This window comes from Salvelinus sp. IW2-2015, linkage group LG20, assembly GCF_002910315.2.
Source record: "Salvelinus sp. IW2-2015 linkage group LG20, ASM291031v2, whole genome shotgun sequence".
In the NCBI taxonomy this organism is placed as follows: Eukaryota; Metazoa; Chordata; class Actinopteri; order Salmoniformes; family Salmonidae; genus Salvelinus; species Salvelinus sp. IW2-2015.
This window is the reverse complement of record NC_036860.1, coordinates 8,852,219-8,871,513: the sequence shown is the minus strand read 5'-3', so window position 1 is coordinate 8,871,513 and position 19,295 is coordinate 8,852,219. Positions and strand designations below refer to the sequence as shown.

At 39.4% G+C, this 19,295-nt stretch overlaps 1 protein-coding gene across 1 annotated transcript; it reads right to left on the bottom strand.

The window, feature by feature from the left end:
* Positions 1-4,223: 4,223 nt before the first annotated feature.
* On the bottom strand, positions 4,224-18,432 carry LOC111981653 (uncharacterized). Its single transcript, XM_024013032.2, has 4 exons — positions 17,892-18,432; positions 13,392-13,697; positions 10,557-10,883; positions 4,224-10,259 (listed from the first exon to the last, which is right to left on the bottom strand). Exons 1-4 carry the CDS (start codon positions 18,238-18,240, stop codon positions 9,763-9,765), a joined length of 1,479 nt encoding a protein of 492 aa, XP_023868800.1. The 5' UTR covers positions 18,241-18,432; the 3' UTR covers positions 4,224-9,762.
* Between the last annotated feature and the right edge of the window lie 863 nt (positions 18,433-19,295).

Sequence of the window (19,295 nt, the reverse complement as noted above, 5' to 3'; positions counted from 1 at the left end):
GCAGTTGTAAATCAATCAGAGTATTGTCAAAGACCAGCCCTGTCAGAGACCACTCTTGTAAATCGTCCAGGCTACAACATAGGCCAGGCTAGTGCTTGCAAAAACATAATTACAGACATAAAGACAGTAACTGAACGTCTTTGATTTTATTTTTCCAATAACGTATGTATAACATATTTCACCTATTGTTGTAACTTGACATAAACTCAAAGTATAGCAGTAGTTCAATAGTGTCTAACTTGCACTTTGTGTTGCAGTACTTCTCTCTATTTCTACTTCTCTCCACTATTTATTGTTCAAATTACATTTTCACTCCAGATGTATATATATATATATATATATACCCATGGTAAAGAAAAGCAACACATGACCAAATGTTTACATTACATAGACATTAGAGTTGGTACTAATAACTGGGTCCCTGATTTGAGTCAGAATCTGATGCAGATTTTTTTTGTTTGAGCACCTGGACCAGCCTTAAAAGTCTGCACACATCCCTGCTGAGAAGACAAGCACAAAGACCCCCACTTACGCCAGGTACCTAAAATCACGAAACTCAGACATGAGACACTTTTCATGAGTTTTACCTGCTTGGCTTATATTGGCAATATAGGGTGCACAACCAATCAATTACTGTAAGTGCCAGGGAGAAAAGAAGGACCAGCAGGACTGTGGCCTTCGATTATTGCAGTTGTGAACTTCTAATTTAAATCCATTTAAATAATGTTTCTCTGTATCCTGACCTGACATATAGCAACACTTGATATAGCCTACAATAAAATAGCCTGCTGCCATGAGACAAGGCAGTGTGAGAGAAACTATCACTTTAACAAAATATAAATGTTCAATAAAGTATTGTATAATTTTTTTTCATGGCATGATTGAAAGCAGCGATTCACAACTGGTGGGTCCCGACCCAAATTTGGGTTGCAGGAGGTTTCGAATGGGTCTTGGGTGTCTGAGTCCCAAAAAAAAGATMTTTCTTTTTTTTTAAATGAAAAATACACCAGTTTGAACATAAACGACTTACACCAGGTAGAAAGTGTGAAGAAATTATAATGAATAAGCATTTATTTAATCTCTAAAAATGTTTTCTTCAATCACAGTATTTTAAATATTGAGCTATTAGCAGCACTATTTTGTTTGATTTTGTGCTCTCAAACCAGTGATTTAATTATTGAYAATGAAAGAGGTGAGAATGTTGTTCCCTTGTCATATAATTGCTACATTTACTATCAATATAGCATCAAAAATAGTTTTCCAGATTGTATTTTGGCAATTATTGTTCGCAATGTGAATATTGAGACAAGCTGGATGAGAACCACTGATTTAAAGTGATAGTCTACTCAAAATACAACAATAACATGATTTCCCACTTACCTTGGCTATTATTGATTCACCAAGACAGTTTTTGTACATACATGTCACATACCTGGGTTCATCATAACCATGTGTGTACACCACCTATCAGTAATGTCCCAGAGCATTTATTGGCCGTTTTTATTAASAACACTTAAGGGATTTCCAGACTGGAAGCGATGGAACGGAGTGGAGTTCGCCCAAATAGAGCAGATTCTTATTTTCTCCGCCTCGGCTGAGCGGCTTTCACGTGCACGAGCACCGTCGACCGCTCCGCCTGGATAGAATTCCGCCCACCGCCAATATAAATGAATGCTAAACTCTGCTATCGCTTGATGTCTAAACACAATACCAGAATATTACTTTATTTTCAGGTTTACCTTAAGATGTATGAGGAAAATTGCCTCCCATCCCACATTTAGATAGTAATTGCTCACCAAATGACTTGGAAATTATTCTGAATAACAAGAGAAAATTAAACAGATCTCATTGGATTACATCCAAGTTTCAAATCAAATCCAATTTTATTGGTCACATACACATGGTTAGCAGATGTTATTGCAAGTGTAGCAAAATGCTTGTGCTTCTAGTTCAGACAGTGCAGCAATATCTAACAATTCCTATTATCTAAGTAATATCTAACAATTCCACAACAAATACCTAATACACACAAATCTAAGTAAAGGAATGTTCTTTATATAAGAACGACAGAGCAGCATAGGCTAAGATTTCTTGTTAACAAACTATAGTTTTGGCAAGTCGGTTAGGACATCTACTTTGTGCATGACCCAAGTCATTTTTCCAACAATTGTTTACAGACAGATTATTTCACTTATAATTCACTATATCACAATTCCAGTGGGGCAGAAGTTTACTTACGCTAACTTGACTGCCTTTAAACAGCTTGGAAAATTCCAGAAAATGATGTCATGGCTTTAGATGCTTCTGATAGGCTAATTGACATTTTTTGAGTCAATTGGCAGTGTACCTGTGGATGTATTTCAAGGCCTACCTTCAAACTCAGTGCCTCTTTGCTTGACATCATGGGAAAATCAAAAGAAATCAGCTAAGACTTCAGAATTTTATTTTGTAGACCTCCGCTAGTCTGGTTCATCCTTGAGAGCAATTTCCAAATTCCTGAAGGTACTACGGTCATCTGTTCAAACAATAGTACGCAAGTATAAACACCATGGGACCACGCAGCCGTCATACCGCTCAGGAAGGAGACGCTTTCTGTCTCCTAGAGATGAACGTACTTTGGTGCGAAAAGTGCAAATCAACCCCAGAACAACAGCAAAGGACCTTGTGAAGATGCTGGAGAAACAGGTACAAAAGTATCTGTATCCACGGTAAAACGAGTCCTATATCGACATAACCTGAAAGGCCACTCGGCAAGGAAGAAGCTACTGCTCCAAAACCGCCATAAAAAAAGCCAGACTACGGTTTGCAACTGCACATGGGGACAAAGATCGTACTTTTTAGAAATGTCCTCTGGTCTGATGAAATGAAACAAAAATAGAACTATTTGGCCATAATGATCTTTATGTTTGGAGGAAAAAAGGGGGGAGGCTTGCAAGCTGAAGAACACCAACCCAACCATGAAGCACAGGGGTGGGCATTATCATGTTGTGGGGGTGCTTTGCTGAAGGAGGACTGGTGCACTTCACAATATAGATGGCATCATGAGGATGGAAAATTATGTGATATATTGAAGCAACATCTAAAGACATCAGTCAGGAAAAAAGGTTCTTTAAGCTTGGTCGCAAATGGGTCTTCTAAATGGACAATGACCCCAAGCATGCTTTCAAAGTTGTGGCAAAATGGCTTAAGGACAACAAAGTCAAGGTATTGGAGTGGTCATCACAAAGCCCTGACCTCAATCCTATAGAAAATTTGTGGGCAGAACTGAAAAAGCGTGTGCGAGCAAGGAGGCCTACAAACCTGACTCAGTTACACCAGCTCTGTCAGGAGGAATGGGCCAAAATTCACMAAACTTATTGTGGGAAGCTTGTGGAAGGCTACCCAAAACGTTTGACTCAAGTTAAAATCTGAAATGAATAATTCTCTCTGTTATTGACATTTCACATTCTTAAAGTAAAGTGGTGATCCTAACTGACCTAAGACAGGGATTTTTACTTGGATTAAATGTCAGGAATTGTGAAAAACTGAGTTTAAATGTATTTGGCTAAGGTGTTTGTAAACTTCCGACTTCAACTGTACATATGAGATGAGTAATGCAAGATATGTAAACATTTTTAAAGTGACTAGTATTCCATTTATTAAAGTGGCCAATGACTTCAAGATTGTATATAGGCAGCAGCCTCTCTGTGCTAGTGATGGCTGTTTAACAGTCTGATGGCCTTGAGATAGAAGCTGTTTTTCAGTCTCTCGGACCCAGCTTCAGTGCACCTGTACTGACCTCACCTTCTGGATGGTAGCAGGGTGAACAGGCAGTGTCTCGGGTGGTTGTTGTTTCAATTATCTTTTGGGAATACCTTAGTGCCGCATGGCAAAATGAATAGAATTGTATGAAATTAGTAATACAATTGCAAAATCTTCTCTCCGCCCAATGGCAAAAATGTGAGGAATTGCCGCAAACTTGCTTTAAAACAGCAACATTTTCTCTCCGCTGTCAACAGAGGGGCCGCTAAAATGTTTTGCTCGCAAGGTGATGGGGCCCAACAAAATTTCCCCCCAAAAGCTAGGGCCAGTTCTGACTGTATGTGTGGATATGGACGTGGATATACAGACTGGCAAGCCACTGCGGTCCATCATGATGAGTTCAGATTTTTTGTGGCCTCCAACCTCAAAGTTGCTAATCCCTGACCTAAATAATAAGGATAAACAATAAGAAACAAAAAGGGTTGATTGTTAACATTTATTCATTTATTTTTCTTACACTAAGTACCCAGTTGTTATTTTCTAAATATGTATAACACAATGTCACATTGCCTACATAATTACATTATCTTGGCAGAGTTGACTTGGCATGAATGACATTTCAGAAGTGCTCTCTTGTTTTTAAGAAATCCAGAAACCAAACTACTTTACAATTTGGCAAAATCTAGCTTCAGCGTGCCAAATTATAAAAGAAATACAGATATAGGATCTTCATTTGATCACCCTGTTGCAGGATAACTTTCTTGCAATGCAGGACACTTAAAACTTGTCGATAATTTGAGGTGTAAAAAGGCTTCTGAAATTTGTAATTTCCACTTTGAAATTTCCAACTTGATTTTCCCYCATGAAAAATGTATCAACCCCTACAAAAATGTCCATTAATTATAATCCACATAATAATTCAAATTTCCTGTTGCTGCAGGATTATTTTCCTGCTGTAGCAAACTGGCTCAAATTAATATCCTACATCTGTATGTCCTACAATCGATCACATCTTATCAGAATAGAATTGAGTAAAGAGCTAAAACTAGAACAATTTAACAATGTCACAAATGGAACATAAAATAAATAAAATCCTTAACTGAAATAATTTTAGAATTTGGATGTCAACTTGAAATCTGCACGTTCCCTGGATTAAAAACATCATTCTAATACTTCTAAGAAATAAAACATACAACCAAAATCACAAATTCGAAAAACACATAAAATATGTCTACTCCCTTTAATTACCTCTTTCAATTCATCACAATTCATTTGAAGTCCCTTCTTTAATCATTTTGCGCCTCCTCCTTCACGTTTGGTTCAAATGAGGATGARGAGGCTTTTACTCAGTTCATATTACTTTTAGAAGGGAACCACTCAACCACTTTTCAGGAAATAGCCTGAATACATATGTCTAGAAGCAGACCCCACAAGATTTCTTTACCATAATGCAATGCTCGAGTGAATGCACTTCTTAATGACGACCAAACTCTGTCTGCATGCTCTTAGTAGTCTATAACTATATCCCTCTATTACATGCATACGGATAGAACACTATATCTGACTAAATATAAAACATATTAATAAGGCCGCCATCTTTCTGCACATCTTATATTGTAATTGTACAGTTGTGCAATTGTAACAAATAGTTGTCTCTGTGACAAATGTGTATGGAATTAAATGTCCTATATTTCTTGCCAGGTAACTAAATAAAATTAATTCTGTGGTACCATCAATGTTTGCAACCTTACAAACAGGTAACTGCCAAAATAAAGGAAACACCAACATAGTGTCTTAATAKGKTGTTGGGCCAACACAACCCAGAACTAGATTCTACAAGTGTCGGGAACTCTATCGAAGGGATGAGACACCATTCTTCCATGAGAAATAATTGTCCAATTGGGTTGAGATCTGGTGACTAAGACAGCCATGGCATATGGTTTATTTTCATGCTTTCATGCTTCAAACCATTCAGTGACCATTCTTGCCCTGTGGATGGGGGCATTGTTATCCTATGGGGGCATTGCCATGGTAGCCAAAATAGTGTTCTATTATGCATTACCCTAAGCATRATGGGTTGTGAATTACCTGCTTTCACTATACTTTGTATCCCTCATTTACTCAAGTGTTTCCATTATTGTAGCAGTTACCTGTATGTCCATGTGACAAGGCAAGAGAATATGCTAAATAGTGAACTGTTTTGGTAGGAATCCTTAAGGTTGTGCCAGTTAACRCCAGTCAAACACTATTCTACTGTCATGCAGACAAATATTAATATTTGTGATAATATTGTAATAATATTGAGGTAATGTTGTTTCCAATAACCAATTTGCTGTGTTTACTCTTTTCTGATATTCAACATGAGGTACGGAGGTCTTGTAAAGTAACGGAAAAATAACAAAAGAAGAAAACATGTCAGTAGGCATTTGAAGAAAAGTGGCTGGGTGATTCATTAGCAAAAGCAAAAACAACTAAATGAGTTACCTGTTGAACACAGTCGTCACAACTGTTTCAAGAGGTGGATTGAGGAGACAAAACAGCTGAATGCGAAAGCGAAGTGCTAGATAGCCATAACCCACTCCTGTCTTTCTCCTAACATAGAAAAGCAATACACAAATTCAGCACTGTTCAAGGTTAGCTTACTGCGGAGCACAAACGTGTTTTGAGTGGTGATGTGACTTTACAAGACACCGCTTTTAGTGGGAATGAWGTGCACTATGTGAGTTCTAGATACTAGGACAAAGCATAGGCTAATAATCAATAACAATACATTAATTGAAAGTGTGCAGCACTGGCTGCAAATACAATCAGCAACATACATTTTCTACCACTTAAAGCCTTTGAGGTTTTCTACAATGTTTCAATCTTAGGCTGTGTTTACACAGGCAGGCCAATAATATTTGTCCAATAATCAGTTCAGCTTTTGCCAATAATTGGGGAAAAGATCAGAATTGGGCTGCCTGTGTAAACGCAGCCTGAGAGACAAGTCTTTAAAAAAAACACTTCAAAATCCTAAATTTGCACATTGGCTACAACCCTGAAGACACGGAGGGAAATTCTCTCTCTCCTTATATTTTACCTTGTGAAAATGTGAAGACGTTGCATGCAATTTCTTTAAATTGGTTACAGTTGAAGATGAGAGGTTGTGTATTAAACMATTTTTTAAATTGTACCCATGTAAACTTTAATGCTGGTTTGACCTGAATAAAAGACCCAAATCTTTTGGAATCCATTGTCTTCTCAGATTCTGATAGAACACATGGTCCTGATACATAGTAATTAAACAATCTACACTTATGTCAAGGACTTACATGAGGCAAAGCACAAGGGAGTGTAAACTAARATGTAATCTGTGGCTACAATTAACCAAAACACAAAAAGATGGAGAAAAAAAAGAGGAAAAATTCAAAACAGCGTAAGTACGACTACTTTAACAGAAAAAGTCCGTGGGCACTTTTTTATATATWTTTTTACAATGGATTGGGACGTTGCCATGGGTTTCCCGCTCTGGTGTAGAAGTGTGACCTGATATCTTGGAAACAGAGCCACAGAAACAACCTTCCCTGAGGAAGACAAAAAAAATCCTGTGGATTACAGAACCGATTTGAGGATATCTTCCCTCGATTGTTGTTTGAAGTACAGGTACATCTTCAACAATAGGTTACTGGCTTTGCCACAAATAGGTAACATCACCATGTTCTCAATGGTACACAGTATTGCTTGCTATTACATTAATGCTTTGTRCAGAGCGATTAACCATAATTTCTGTTATTTTGACAGATGCTAAAATTGACCGATGGTAAAATTATTTGAATTCCATTTTTTTCTGTGAGCTCAATGTGCACATTGCAACGTTWATCTACAGATCAATCAGATCAAGCCTAAACTGTGCAATATAGTAGGGAGTTGCAGTTTCAAACAGGCCAATATTCTACATTGTTTAGGTGCAGAAAATGTGGTAATTAACTACTATGGCCAAAATACATTGCGTGCCTACTTGTCCCACCTGTGTGTTTATTTTACGCCTGCTACGTCAGGCGTAAAAGAGGGATAGAGAACAGTTGCTTCGCGAGGCATCTCTACCTGAAAATACATGATCTTAAGTAATTGATAGTTGGTATTTAGCAGTCATAAAATTATACCTTACTTAGAACTACTAAAATATTAATTTTGTCAAACATCTTAGGCAGCAGCTCTATAGAGATTTGAGATGACTTGGAATTAAATAATAAAGCCATCAAATAAAACATGTAATATACACACACAACTGAAATATTTTATTAAAGTAATGTGAATAAATTATGGTTAATAATGGTTAAGTGATAAATGGGCAGTCGCTACCATCATGGGACTTTTATTAATTRTTTTATTCTGTGTTACAGCAATCAACCTACATAATGCATGTAATGTTATTKTCTTCCAACTTAAAACCGTGATTATTKTTTCATAATCGAACCGAAACCGTCCTCAAAAAGCACTAATCACTCAGCACTACAAACTGCAGACGCATCTACAAGAGACAAAGCACAATCAAAATGGGAAGACGCTACGATACTTAAGGAATCTGGCGGAGGGGCGTAAACAGTGTTTGCCTTTCTACAAATATATTTTCGGAGGSAAAGAGCAGTCCTGCAAACACSTGTAAGTCTCCAAAGTYTWTACAACCCTGCCCCTCAACCCCCCACCCATCCCTTATTTGAATGGCCCATACCTTCAATRTTTTATGTTCCAACMAAGTATTCTGTTAGGCATGGCCATATGAGCAGAAACAATATTCCCGATGTCCAATCAGATGCTCCACATCCATTTGACTCATCCGGAGGTCAAACAAGACAAAGCAAACCAAAAAGTGTTTCTCATCAATGTGGTATTTCTCTACTTCSCATGACACTTGAGAATCCAGCCTTCCACAATCAGCACAAGGGCAAGATTCCATTCTCTACCTCACTATCTTCTTAGACGTGTGTCAGGAATGGTCCTTCCAGGTCAGACAGGATATAGAAAAGCCCAAGATGGACCAGTGTGATATGTCATCACACAGTTTGTGCTAGTCATCAACTAGAGGTCTGCAGACTCTGAATCTGTGGTTCTTTATAAAAACAAAAAAAAGGGCTACCAACGTAACAATACCTTTATCAAACATTATTATTTGAGTGTTTTTAAGGAGGTATTTATGTTGAGTGAAAAATAAAAATACTGCCAAAGTGAGTGAGGACTGTAAATAGTGAATTGCATGAAGGTAAAGAGAAATACCAGGTTATTTCCATCTGTACAGAGATTCACATTCAGAGGTAAGCAAAACAAAGGTATTACATCTGCTATTGACTCCAGCAGTCCATCTCTCTCCCCCTTTACCCTGGGCACATAAGCCCTTTGAAAGTGAGTCACTGCTTGTAGCACCGGAAAAAAGACGAGTTGCGATTCACATTCGACTTGAGACAATGCCTCTGCCACTGAAAGATACAATTCTCACAAATCAGTGTAATGTTTATTGAAATTGCAGTCCACAAAAGCCAAGATTATGGCCTCTGGTATAGCAAATAACCTTGATGTGAAATAATAAACCACAAAGAGACCAGTTTGATATTCCCCCCAAAAATGTAGAAAAGTATACTGGGGAAACTAAAAAGACCACTTAAAAAGGTCACTTCATTGCTTGTTGTGAGCSCCACTGTCCCATGCTATACATAATGTAAAATTGTGATACTAACCACAACTACCAGCCAGATCCAATCTCAAATGATTACAAAGTATTTACCTTGTCGCCACATGTAAGGAATCAAAATGGTGGTAACAAATAAGAAACATACAGCAAAACTGTACCTTCAAATCAGCAACATGAAAAAAAATGCCTCTGATTCCCGACTTGTAAGGTACTTAAAGTGAACTCAAATGTATGAACTCGAATACCGGTGACCATCCTGCTACTAATATGGCTATTTGTGAGATATGGACTGAAGAGCGACTGATTCCAATTCTCTTTTTTTTCTCTTCAATCTTCCAATTCACTTCTCCATCTGCTCAGGACTTTTTCCCGGTGTGAGTTTGTAGGTGCGCCTGTAGCCGGGATGCCTGGGAGAAGCGTTTCCCGCACTCTGAGCAGCAAATCGCTGGCGTCATCGCCATTGCTGTGGTGATATGAGTCTGCTGGTGAGCTTTCAGGAGCGGCGCCCGGCTGAACTTCTTGCCGCATTCTTTACACTCGTGAGCCTTCCTGCCTTTGAGAGGCACGGTCTTCACCTTTGAGTCCAGCGTCATCGTCGCCTTGTCTTCCTTCTCTTCGTCTTCCTCCTCTTCCTCCTCCTCCAGTGAAACAGCAACCTTTTTCTTGGGAGGAGATGGGCAGCTCTGGTTAGGCGATTCTGTGTTTTGCCGTCGCACAGCTGCTCTGCCAGGGGAAGCTTCGGCGGGCAGGGGGATGGTTTCCATTGCGCTCTCATCCTCGTCTTCCTCTAGGAGCTGCGCGGGGAGTGTGAGGAGCCGGTGAAGCATCGACGGAGACCTGAGGGACTCCTCAACTGAAACACAGACAGAGGGATAGAAATAAAAGACAGCAAGTGAAATGAAGATTAAAGGCAATAAAGGCTGACAGAGTTTTTAATAATAGGGAAGGAAATCCAATTGGTCCAGGACGATGTGACAAGGAAGCTACAGCTGTCTTGTTTTGTACTAGACTAAGAGAATACACATTAAGGAGAACACGTATCTAAATATAATACAAAATTAAGCATAAAGAGTCATGGGACTTAAGAGTAAGCATGCACGCAACTGGCCATGTCACGTAGGGACATCAGTTCAGTAGTTCCCATGCACACCTGTAGCTGTGGTGCTTATGGTAGCAGGAGGGTCTTGCGGAGTGTCCAAGGTCGAGGAGAGGACCTCCATGTCCTCCAGAGGCATCCACTGGGGGTCCTGCAGGGGGCTAGTGGGGGAGGGCTCCAGGTTCTCACGGATCAGGGCGTTCAGACTGGGGAAGGAGCCCACAATTCCCAGCCCAGATCCCCCAGTCCTCTCCTCACCCCCCTTCCCTGAAGCCAGCTCTTTGATCTGCCACAGGTCGCTGCACCACTTCTGCCCAAACACCTTGTCCAGGATGGGGACCCAGTCCTGGGCTACGGTCAGGACAGCCTGCTTGTCACTGTCTACACACAGAGAGGGAGAGAGAGCAACAAATCTGAGAAGACAAACCTGAACTAGAAAACAAGTACAATTCATACGGGCTGTGGTCAGGACAGATTTCTTGTCACTGTCTGCCCAGAGAGAGAGAGAGGGAGAAAGAGACGAAACACGCTTGAGTACAAGACAACTGAACTGGAATAAAAGTGCAAAACCTATCCATGATGTGGATACAAAAACTGACAAATATTTATAAAAACAGCATGCGTGCATGTTTGTGTTCCTACATCATTGCACCTGAAGAAGCAGTTAACACATTCAGTGATTATTTCCATCATTATAGCAGTTATTTCTAATGCAGCACATTTTAATACTGATCCATTTTACAAAAATGCTTACATTAAGAGACCCAAGGCAATATACACATAGGAAGTGTTTGCTTATAGTGAACCGGCTTAATAATATCTAAGCAGTATTACCAGCACAAGTATAAGACTGGACTCTTAAGAGTAGAGGGAAACCTATATCTACTGTACATGGCATACCTAACATGGCGCCATATATACGTAACAGATTGCAGGGGTTTAACTGGAGCAACTATTTGGCACTGACACGGTTAATAGTTAACTATAACAGGGGAGCTTCACCATTTTGACAGCTACTAAATAGGTCAATTGACCAGTTCAMGTGATTCAGAGGACTGGTGTGTGAAAGTCATGGCTTACATGGTTATGAAACACATGAACATTTTTATTTTGAAAAATGGGGCCTTGGTGCTCTGGTTAGTCCATATTGACWCCTATTCATGTTTTTTTCCCAGTCTGACTACTTAGACACAAGCTTATTTTCAGCACCAGAAATGAAGGGAACACTTGATGTGTTTCAACTGATAATTACCATGTTATGTCTGAGTAAACACTTGGCAAATATGTGTACTTTCTGGCAATTCAAAGAATTCCACACAATTGGTAACCAACTGGTATGTACTGGCACTTGTTTCAATATAGAATAACTCCCAAAATAACCTTCATTATTAGGTCATTACCAATCAAGAAAAATAGCAGCTCGTAAAATGAAGTGTGCCCGAGATTAACAATACCCTTCTATTCATTTTAGTATGTTGTGTAAATCCATTGGAATTCAATCACTTTTTGACAGCATCCCTTTTAATTTCAATAAAACTTTCCATACATGTTTGCCCAAGGATGAAGTGGTCAGAAAGTAACTTTTGAGACGTGAATGCCAAAACATTCATGAGATAAAAGGTGCTCAAAGTTGACCCATTTTGCATACCATGAGACATCCATGTCTTCATCACTGGAAAAGATAAATGGTTGAGTTTGATATCATTTAGAACCTTACAAAAAACTATTTTACAATTTCTCGATAACAAATGTCAACAAAAAGAAGTTTTTAAAATGTACCTTTAAAGTCAATTATATAAAAGCGTGTGCCAATTTTTTTCTTCATATTAGCATATGTTGTAACTTAGACCCGACTTTACATTATCTGAGGTTTTTATGTTGTGCCCGCCATCAGTTGAGACACAACATGCTCTGTAATTTCAATCATAGAAATCAGAATGGACATGTCCCTTCAGATCACTGCAATTTAGCTGCTACACCATTGACATTTAAATGGAATGTTTTACTTCTAATTAGTACCAGAAAGACTGCCGCCGGTCCATCCACTGTCAAATTAAATGGTTATGTCTATTAACTATATTTCTATGATTTCAATAGGTCTCCTATGAAGGATTGACAGTATAATTTAAAACAGATATTCCCATTCAAGTCAACATTCTCTGATGTGTGGACCTCCAACCATCTTTGTGGTACCAGTTGCATGTTAGAAATGTCWATTTTATTCCAGTTTTTGTACATTTATCAGCTAAAACATGACACCCATGCTGTATTCAAGAGCATGTTGTGTCTCAACCGATGACGGGCACACTACAAAAACCTCAGATTATGTAAAATAGGGTCTAAGATACAACACGAGAATTTGAAGAAAAAAATATATATTTACGTTTAAAGTTACAAAAATATACAACTTTTTCCACAGGGAATTATCAAATTGTTTGACAACCCTGTTTGTAAGCTTTTAAATTAAACTCAACCGTTTATCTTTTCCAGTGATGAAGACATGGATGCCTCATGGTATTTTCTTAGCACATCTACAATGGGCAAATATGTATGGAAGGTTTCATTCAAATCAAAAGGGTTGCTGTCAAAAAGTGATTGAAGTCAAATGGATTTACCCTGTGGGATTGAGTTGCAACTTGAAAACATATGAACAGGAAGTTACTGGCCTCTCATGAGTAATTGAATGTATAGGCAGAGGAGGTGCCGTGTCCTGGCACTTTCCATCCCTATATTTTCCATAAGAAAGCATAACCTCCAGTGCTGTGGGATTTGACTGGTATCATAGCAAGCATCCCCAGTTTCTGTGTGTGTTACATTTGGGACTGTAAATAAATCATGGAGTTGATTATCATGTTGACTAGAACATCATGTTAAGGTTAAAACACAGACCGTTTGTTGTCTCMGTTTGCTCTCTTTGTCCTCGGACAATTTTGACTGTGACGTTTCTGGATTCCTGCCGGGTGTCCTCTGAGCCGCTGGGGAACGCTGTGTTGTTTTCCGACCCACTCCTCCTCGACACCCCGCCCTTCCTGTTCTCCTGGTGCGCCAAGTGGCGCAACTGCTCCTCCAGAGCGATGTGCTCCCGCTCCTTCCCGGTCAGCTCCAGGAGCAGGTCATCGAAACTGGCCTCCACAATTTTGGTCAGCTCGCACACAGCAAACTCCAGCACATGCTCCATGACCATCTTGAGCTGACCTGCAGAGAAGGACATGGAGACAAAATAGTCATCAGAATTTGTCTACTGTCTTTAATGATAAGGAAATAGTTATGTAAATAATGGACAGGAAAGTAGAAATAAAAACCTGTTGTGTGTAAAGAGGAAATAATGAGGCATAGGTCAATGGCTGRTATGTTTGTAGATAAATAGTGACACATTTGAAAGCTGCCACTGATCAAGGTTAAAAAATAAATAAATGCGTTGTGCACAATGCTGTCATTACAGGATATTTGTTGAACACAGTAGGCAAAAACAACCCTGTATCCTTACAAGGAAACGTCTCTCCAAACGACTCTTTTTACTATGCAAATGACTAAGGCTGCAATTATTTGTGTAGCGGTTTTAATCAAACACAAAAGTGCATTGTGCAATGAAATTACAAACCACACTATTTCCAAATTTGGTTTGGATAAAATGGTGCCTCATCCATTTAAAATGTTAMGGTCTATTTTAGGCTCAGCCATTAGAATTGGAAAAACAACAGCCATYGAGTCCTTTTGAATGTCCATGCCTGCTTTACACAAATTAGCCCTGAGAGCCCTTGGTTGTACAGCATTGTTATCATAAGCATTTCTCTAGCCTACATATGTTACACATACACAGTGCCCCTTTTTTGGCGGGGCCCAAAACACTAAGAAAAACATTGTCATCCCATAATGAATTTTACTTGGCATCCTTTGAGATGAACCACTTTTTAGCAACCAGCAATGGGCATAAATTTTTGCCTACGCAATACAACGACTCAAAAGTTACAGATCTCAGCCATGGCTCTTGATTGAATTGTTGTAGCACTGCCAGACTGAAAATCACTTGATTGATAACAACCATATGAGACCCAGAAAAGACATGTGTCTAGGGGACAGATTTGAGCYTTCCTTATAAATGCCAATTTCTCAGTTTGGGACTGGTGTATTTGTAACAGCAACCAATCAAAACAGTTTACAATGTGAGGCAGGTTTTATTAGGCATTTCATCCATGGCGGSAATGACAATAAATTAGTTATATTCAATATGAGTGCATTACTATAATTAAATCTACTTACATAGAGCAGTAAAATATTGAAAGGAATTATTTATAATACCACAAGAAGGCTTTATTGCTCAGATAGCTCTGTCATGTCCCCCTTTGCAATAGGTATAATTTGGGAGTGGTAAACATTTCCCTGAAATAGTCGAGAAAGTTCTCACCGATCCCATAATGGTTTTGAAGCTAAATCAATTACCACACTTGATATTTTCAAACATCTCCAACCAGAGAAAATTATAAGCTTTTCATCGCATACACTGTAGTGCAAATATCTCCATGATGATACCTGACAAATGAGCCAGGCTACTCTAAGAATTAACACCTGTGTAGTAGAAAGCCTAGGCCTAGCCGACATGCTGAATCACACAATGGCCTACACACACACACACACACGATGACTCTCACCCCGTTCTTAACCACAAGTTGTAAATGTAGAACAAGTTGTGCAAAACATGGTGAGAAAACATTTTACAAATCTATCGCCACACGTAGATGGTGTTAGGTCTTAGTTACAGATAAAGCTGAGAATAAACTGAACTAAACTACTTAGTCATTGATCACAGTTTCATGCACACAATAATAAGATTGTGGATAGTCAGATTAATAGAATAGATTTTTTAAAGATGCACTATGCAGAAACTGCTCTGCCATTTCCTGGGTGCTGGAGAGAAGAAGAAAAAAAGAAAGAAAAAAAAAATCGAATAGTTCGCCTAATTTCAGTTTGTGACAAAACAAGCAACCATAGTGTAGAGAATAATTGTATCATCCAAACCGCTGTGAAAGATATTTTCCATAACGCAAAAATATTGTATTTTCAGCTTTTTGAAGCTGGTGTACAAAACCAAAAGACACAAAAATGAAACTTAAGAATGGGAAGCATAGAAATAATGCACATGGAACAGATCTACCGCTTTTTTTAGGCTTTCAATATGAGTGACAGTTAAGTAGCTCACATTTCTATGTGAATTTGGTCGGGCCGCACAAGAAGTTAAATAKTGCAGCTTTAAAGTGTTTACATACTTTGCAATGAAGAACAATTTCACTAACAATGTTATTTACATGACATCTGAAATCAGGCTTCTGATGGGACTTTTGATATATACAACAACAACAAATCACCAATCAAAATAAAGGTTCTACCACAGTGACCATGTTACTTTTGTGAAGACTTGTTCTAAGTTTGGACATATAAAGTTTGTATGTGAAAACAATTTCTAAGATGCAYACTTTCAGTTTTTCCAAACTCAATTCACTTGCGCATAAAAAGGAGGCTTGCGCTACCGGTGCTGGCAAATGCGTAGCCCAAATACACTGCTGGAACGCCGATTACGCTGTTGACATGTCCTAAATATTCAGATTGCTCAGAAAACCAGGTGTTTTAATCAACGCATGCTTACTTCGATTATGACCGTACACCGATTAAGATAAGTAAAGTAAGGTGTTTACATGATTAATGCTTCTGCCATAAATCAGTTTAATATAAAATTAGTGTGCATGTAAACGTACTCATTGATGTGATTTAACTAAAGTAGGAGTGGGATGGCAACTGCTTGAAAGCTGTTGTGAGCAGCAGAGCACCAAGCTGCTGCAGACAATGACAGCATAGGCCTAGTTGGTTTCTGGCAACCTTAGATCATMTACAATGTCGTTTTGACAAAGCAAACAGGGTTTTACACACACACACCTGGTTTGTTTTACAAACACACAGGGATTGATAATAATAAGAACTTGTTCTTAACTGACTTGCCTAGTTAAAGGTTAAATAAAAATGTAACTAACATAACTAGAAAAGAGAATGGATTACATGTCCAAATMCCTGAGGAAGAAARCAAATCAAGTTGGAAATCAATAGTGAAAACTGTGTGCAGCATGGTCTCTATAAATGCCCCTTTCGTTAAAACCACAGGATATAAATAGTAATTGAGCCGAGTCAGAGAAGAAGAAGCCTACTAGCCTAATTGTTGTGTTGCATTGTGTAAGTGTGACATCATGCACGGTATGAGGAGCTACCTGTGTGGCTGTCTGAAGTATGAATGTTGCTGCCAGGATTAATTTACCTACATCAAAATGGCCTCCCTGGCCATCACAACCTAAATAAGAGCCACGGCTATATGCTAAGTGGCGAGGTACAGCTCCAGCCTTGTCCAAAATGTGCAAATTGAGTTGAAGGCCTGCCAATGGCCTCAGCATTTTGGGGCACAATGACACACAGCTTGCCCAGTGTCTCCTCCTGCCCCCTTTTATATCTCACACCCCTCCTCTCCCTAAATGTATCCCCTCTAAGAACTGAGTGGGTGTGGTTTGCACTTGTGACTTTCATTGGAGAATTATAGGGGGGGCATCCATTCCTTTGCTGCCAGCACTAAGGAGAGGCTCAACAACAATAAMGTCACTGATAGTCCTCTCATCACAACCCATCTTCAATTAGAGAAGAATGTTTTAAGGGGTAGTCAATAATAGTCAATAAAAAGTCAACAATAGTCAATAAAAATCGGTCAATAGTCAATAAAAATGATTGAGGATGGATGTGCTGCCTTTCAGTGAACCGTTTGCTCGACACAACCAGTGACAAGGTTGGTGATGTTGTCACTGGTTGTCATCCCACAACTGTACATTGTAACATTATCAATGGCAACAATGTCACCACAGATAACAATAATTAAGTGTCAGGAGGCCAATTTTGTCAAATGTACACCTCTTGAGACAAGAGACCATTGTTCACAAGGACACATGCCTGAGTCAAACAGAACTCAAGTGAAACAAAAACACCAAGGTAATAGAACCAAAATAAAAACAGCCGTTTTTCATATCCTGAAGATTTTACCACAGGTCATTGATTCTCAGTGTGTTACAGGCTACTACTGCACGTCATCTTAACATATCAACTCTGTTTATTATCATCATCAAGATTTGCCGCTCTATGCGGAAACCCATATCAAGATTCTGGTGCTTTGTCCTTTTTGTGGTTGACTTCAACACTATGTAAACGAAGTGTGGATACGTTGTGCCACAGAAACATAAACAAAAGGTCTACGATCAAACAGACTGTAGGGCTACATAATGGTGTTATTGTCTTGTGTTTTAAACGTATAAAATGAAACCTCTAGGTGCCATGGTAGTAATCTAGCCTAGCTAGTAACCTTACCCACTACTCGACATTTTTGATCCAGTCTTAGAGTGTTTGCGTGCACGCCGCGCTCTGCGCTGTGRCTGGGGGTGTGTGTCTCGGGCTTTGTTTGATCCGTGGCGGCGTTGTCTTCCCTGCCACGGTTGAATTCGGCTCCATTTTCTACCCCATTAGATTCAAACTCCAGTGATTGAAGCTCTAACTTAAGTCGTTGGTTTTCTTGTTCTTTGACGGCCGTTTTCATTAACATAGAAGTCAAGCTTGACCCAACAGTYTTGGTTATTTCCTGTACTGCGACTTGCACTACTTCCTCTAGTGCAGATTCCAGCTGACCTTGAAAAAACGAAATGTATACGGCGCCGTTCATGATTTCGTCCGTTTTGGTGGAAGACCTCTTTCATTCTTCCCCCAACGCCCCAAAAATATTAAATAGAAGTCAGCACACAATTGATTTACACGAGAAGTAGCTACCTCTATCAACACATCGTGTGTACGCCCCTTGGATGCTACCGTAGTATCACGAGTGCAAACGCAATAAAGTTCCCCCATCTCATTAATGCCAATTGTGTTTCCAGTCAGGCGGGGGTATAGGGACACGCCTGGTGCCCACATTTATGACGTAGGATATGTCGTGCACGTGAGAGTGCAGTGTGGAGACGATTCAGTTCAGTCAGTCGTCCTGATAAACCCTTCCCAGCTAGYTTATGCTGGCTAGATGGCAACTGCAGCATGCAGCTATACTGAACAAAAATATAAACGCAACATGTAAGTGGTTAGTCTCATATTTCATGAGCTGAAATAAAATATCCCAGAAATGTTTCATATGCACAAAAAGCTTATTTCTCTCAAATKTTGTGCACAATTGTTTCATATGCACAAAAAGCTTATTTCTCTCAAATGTTGTGCACAAATGTTGTTACATCCCTGTTAGTGAGCATTTCTCATTTGCCAAAATAATCCACCCACCTGACAGGTGTGGCATATCAAGAAGCTGATTAAACAGCATGATCATTAAACAGCTGCACCTTGTGCTGGGGACAATAAAAGGCTACTAAAATGTGCAGTTTTGTCACACAACACAATGCCACAGATGTCAAGTTTTGAGGGAGTGTACAATTGGCATGATGACTGCAGGAATGTCCACCAGAGCTGTTGCCAGATAATTGAATGTTAATTTCTCTACCATAAGCCGGCGACAATGTCATTTTAGAGAATTTGACAGTACGTTCAACCAGCCTCACAACCTCAGACAGCGTGTAACCATGCCAGCCCAGGACCTCCATATCCGGCTTCTTCACCTGCGGGATCGTCTGAGACCAGCCAACCGGACAGCTGATGAAACTGAGGAATATTTTTGTCTGTAATAAAGCCCTTTTGTGGGGGAAAAGTATTCTGATCGGCTGAGCCTGGCTCCCCCAGTGG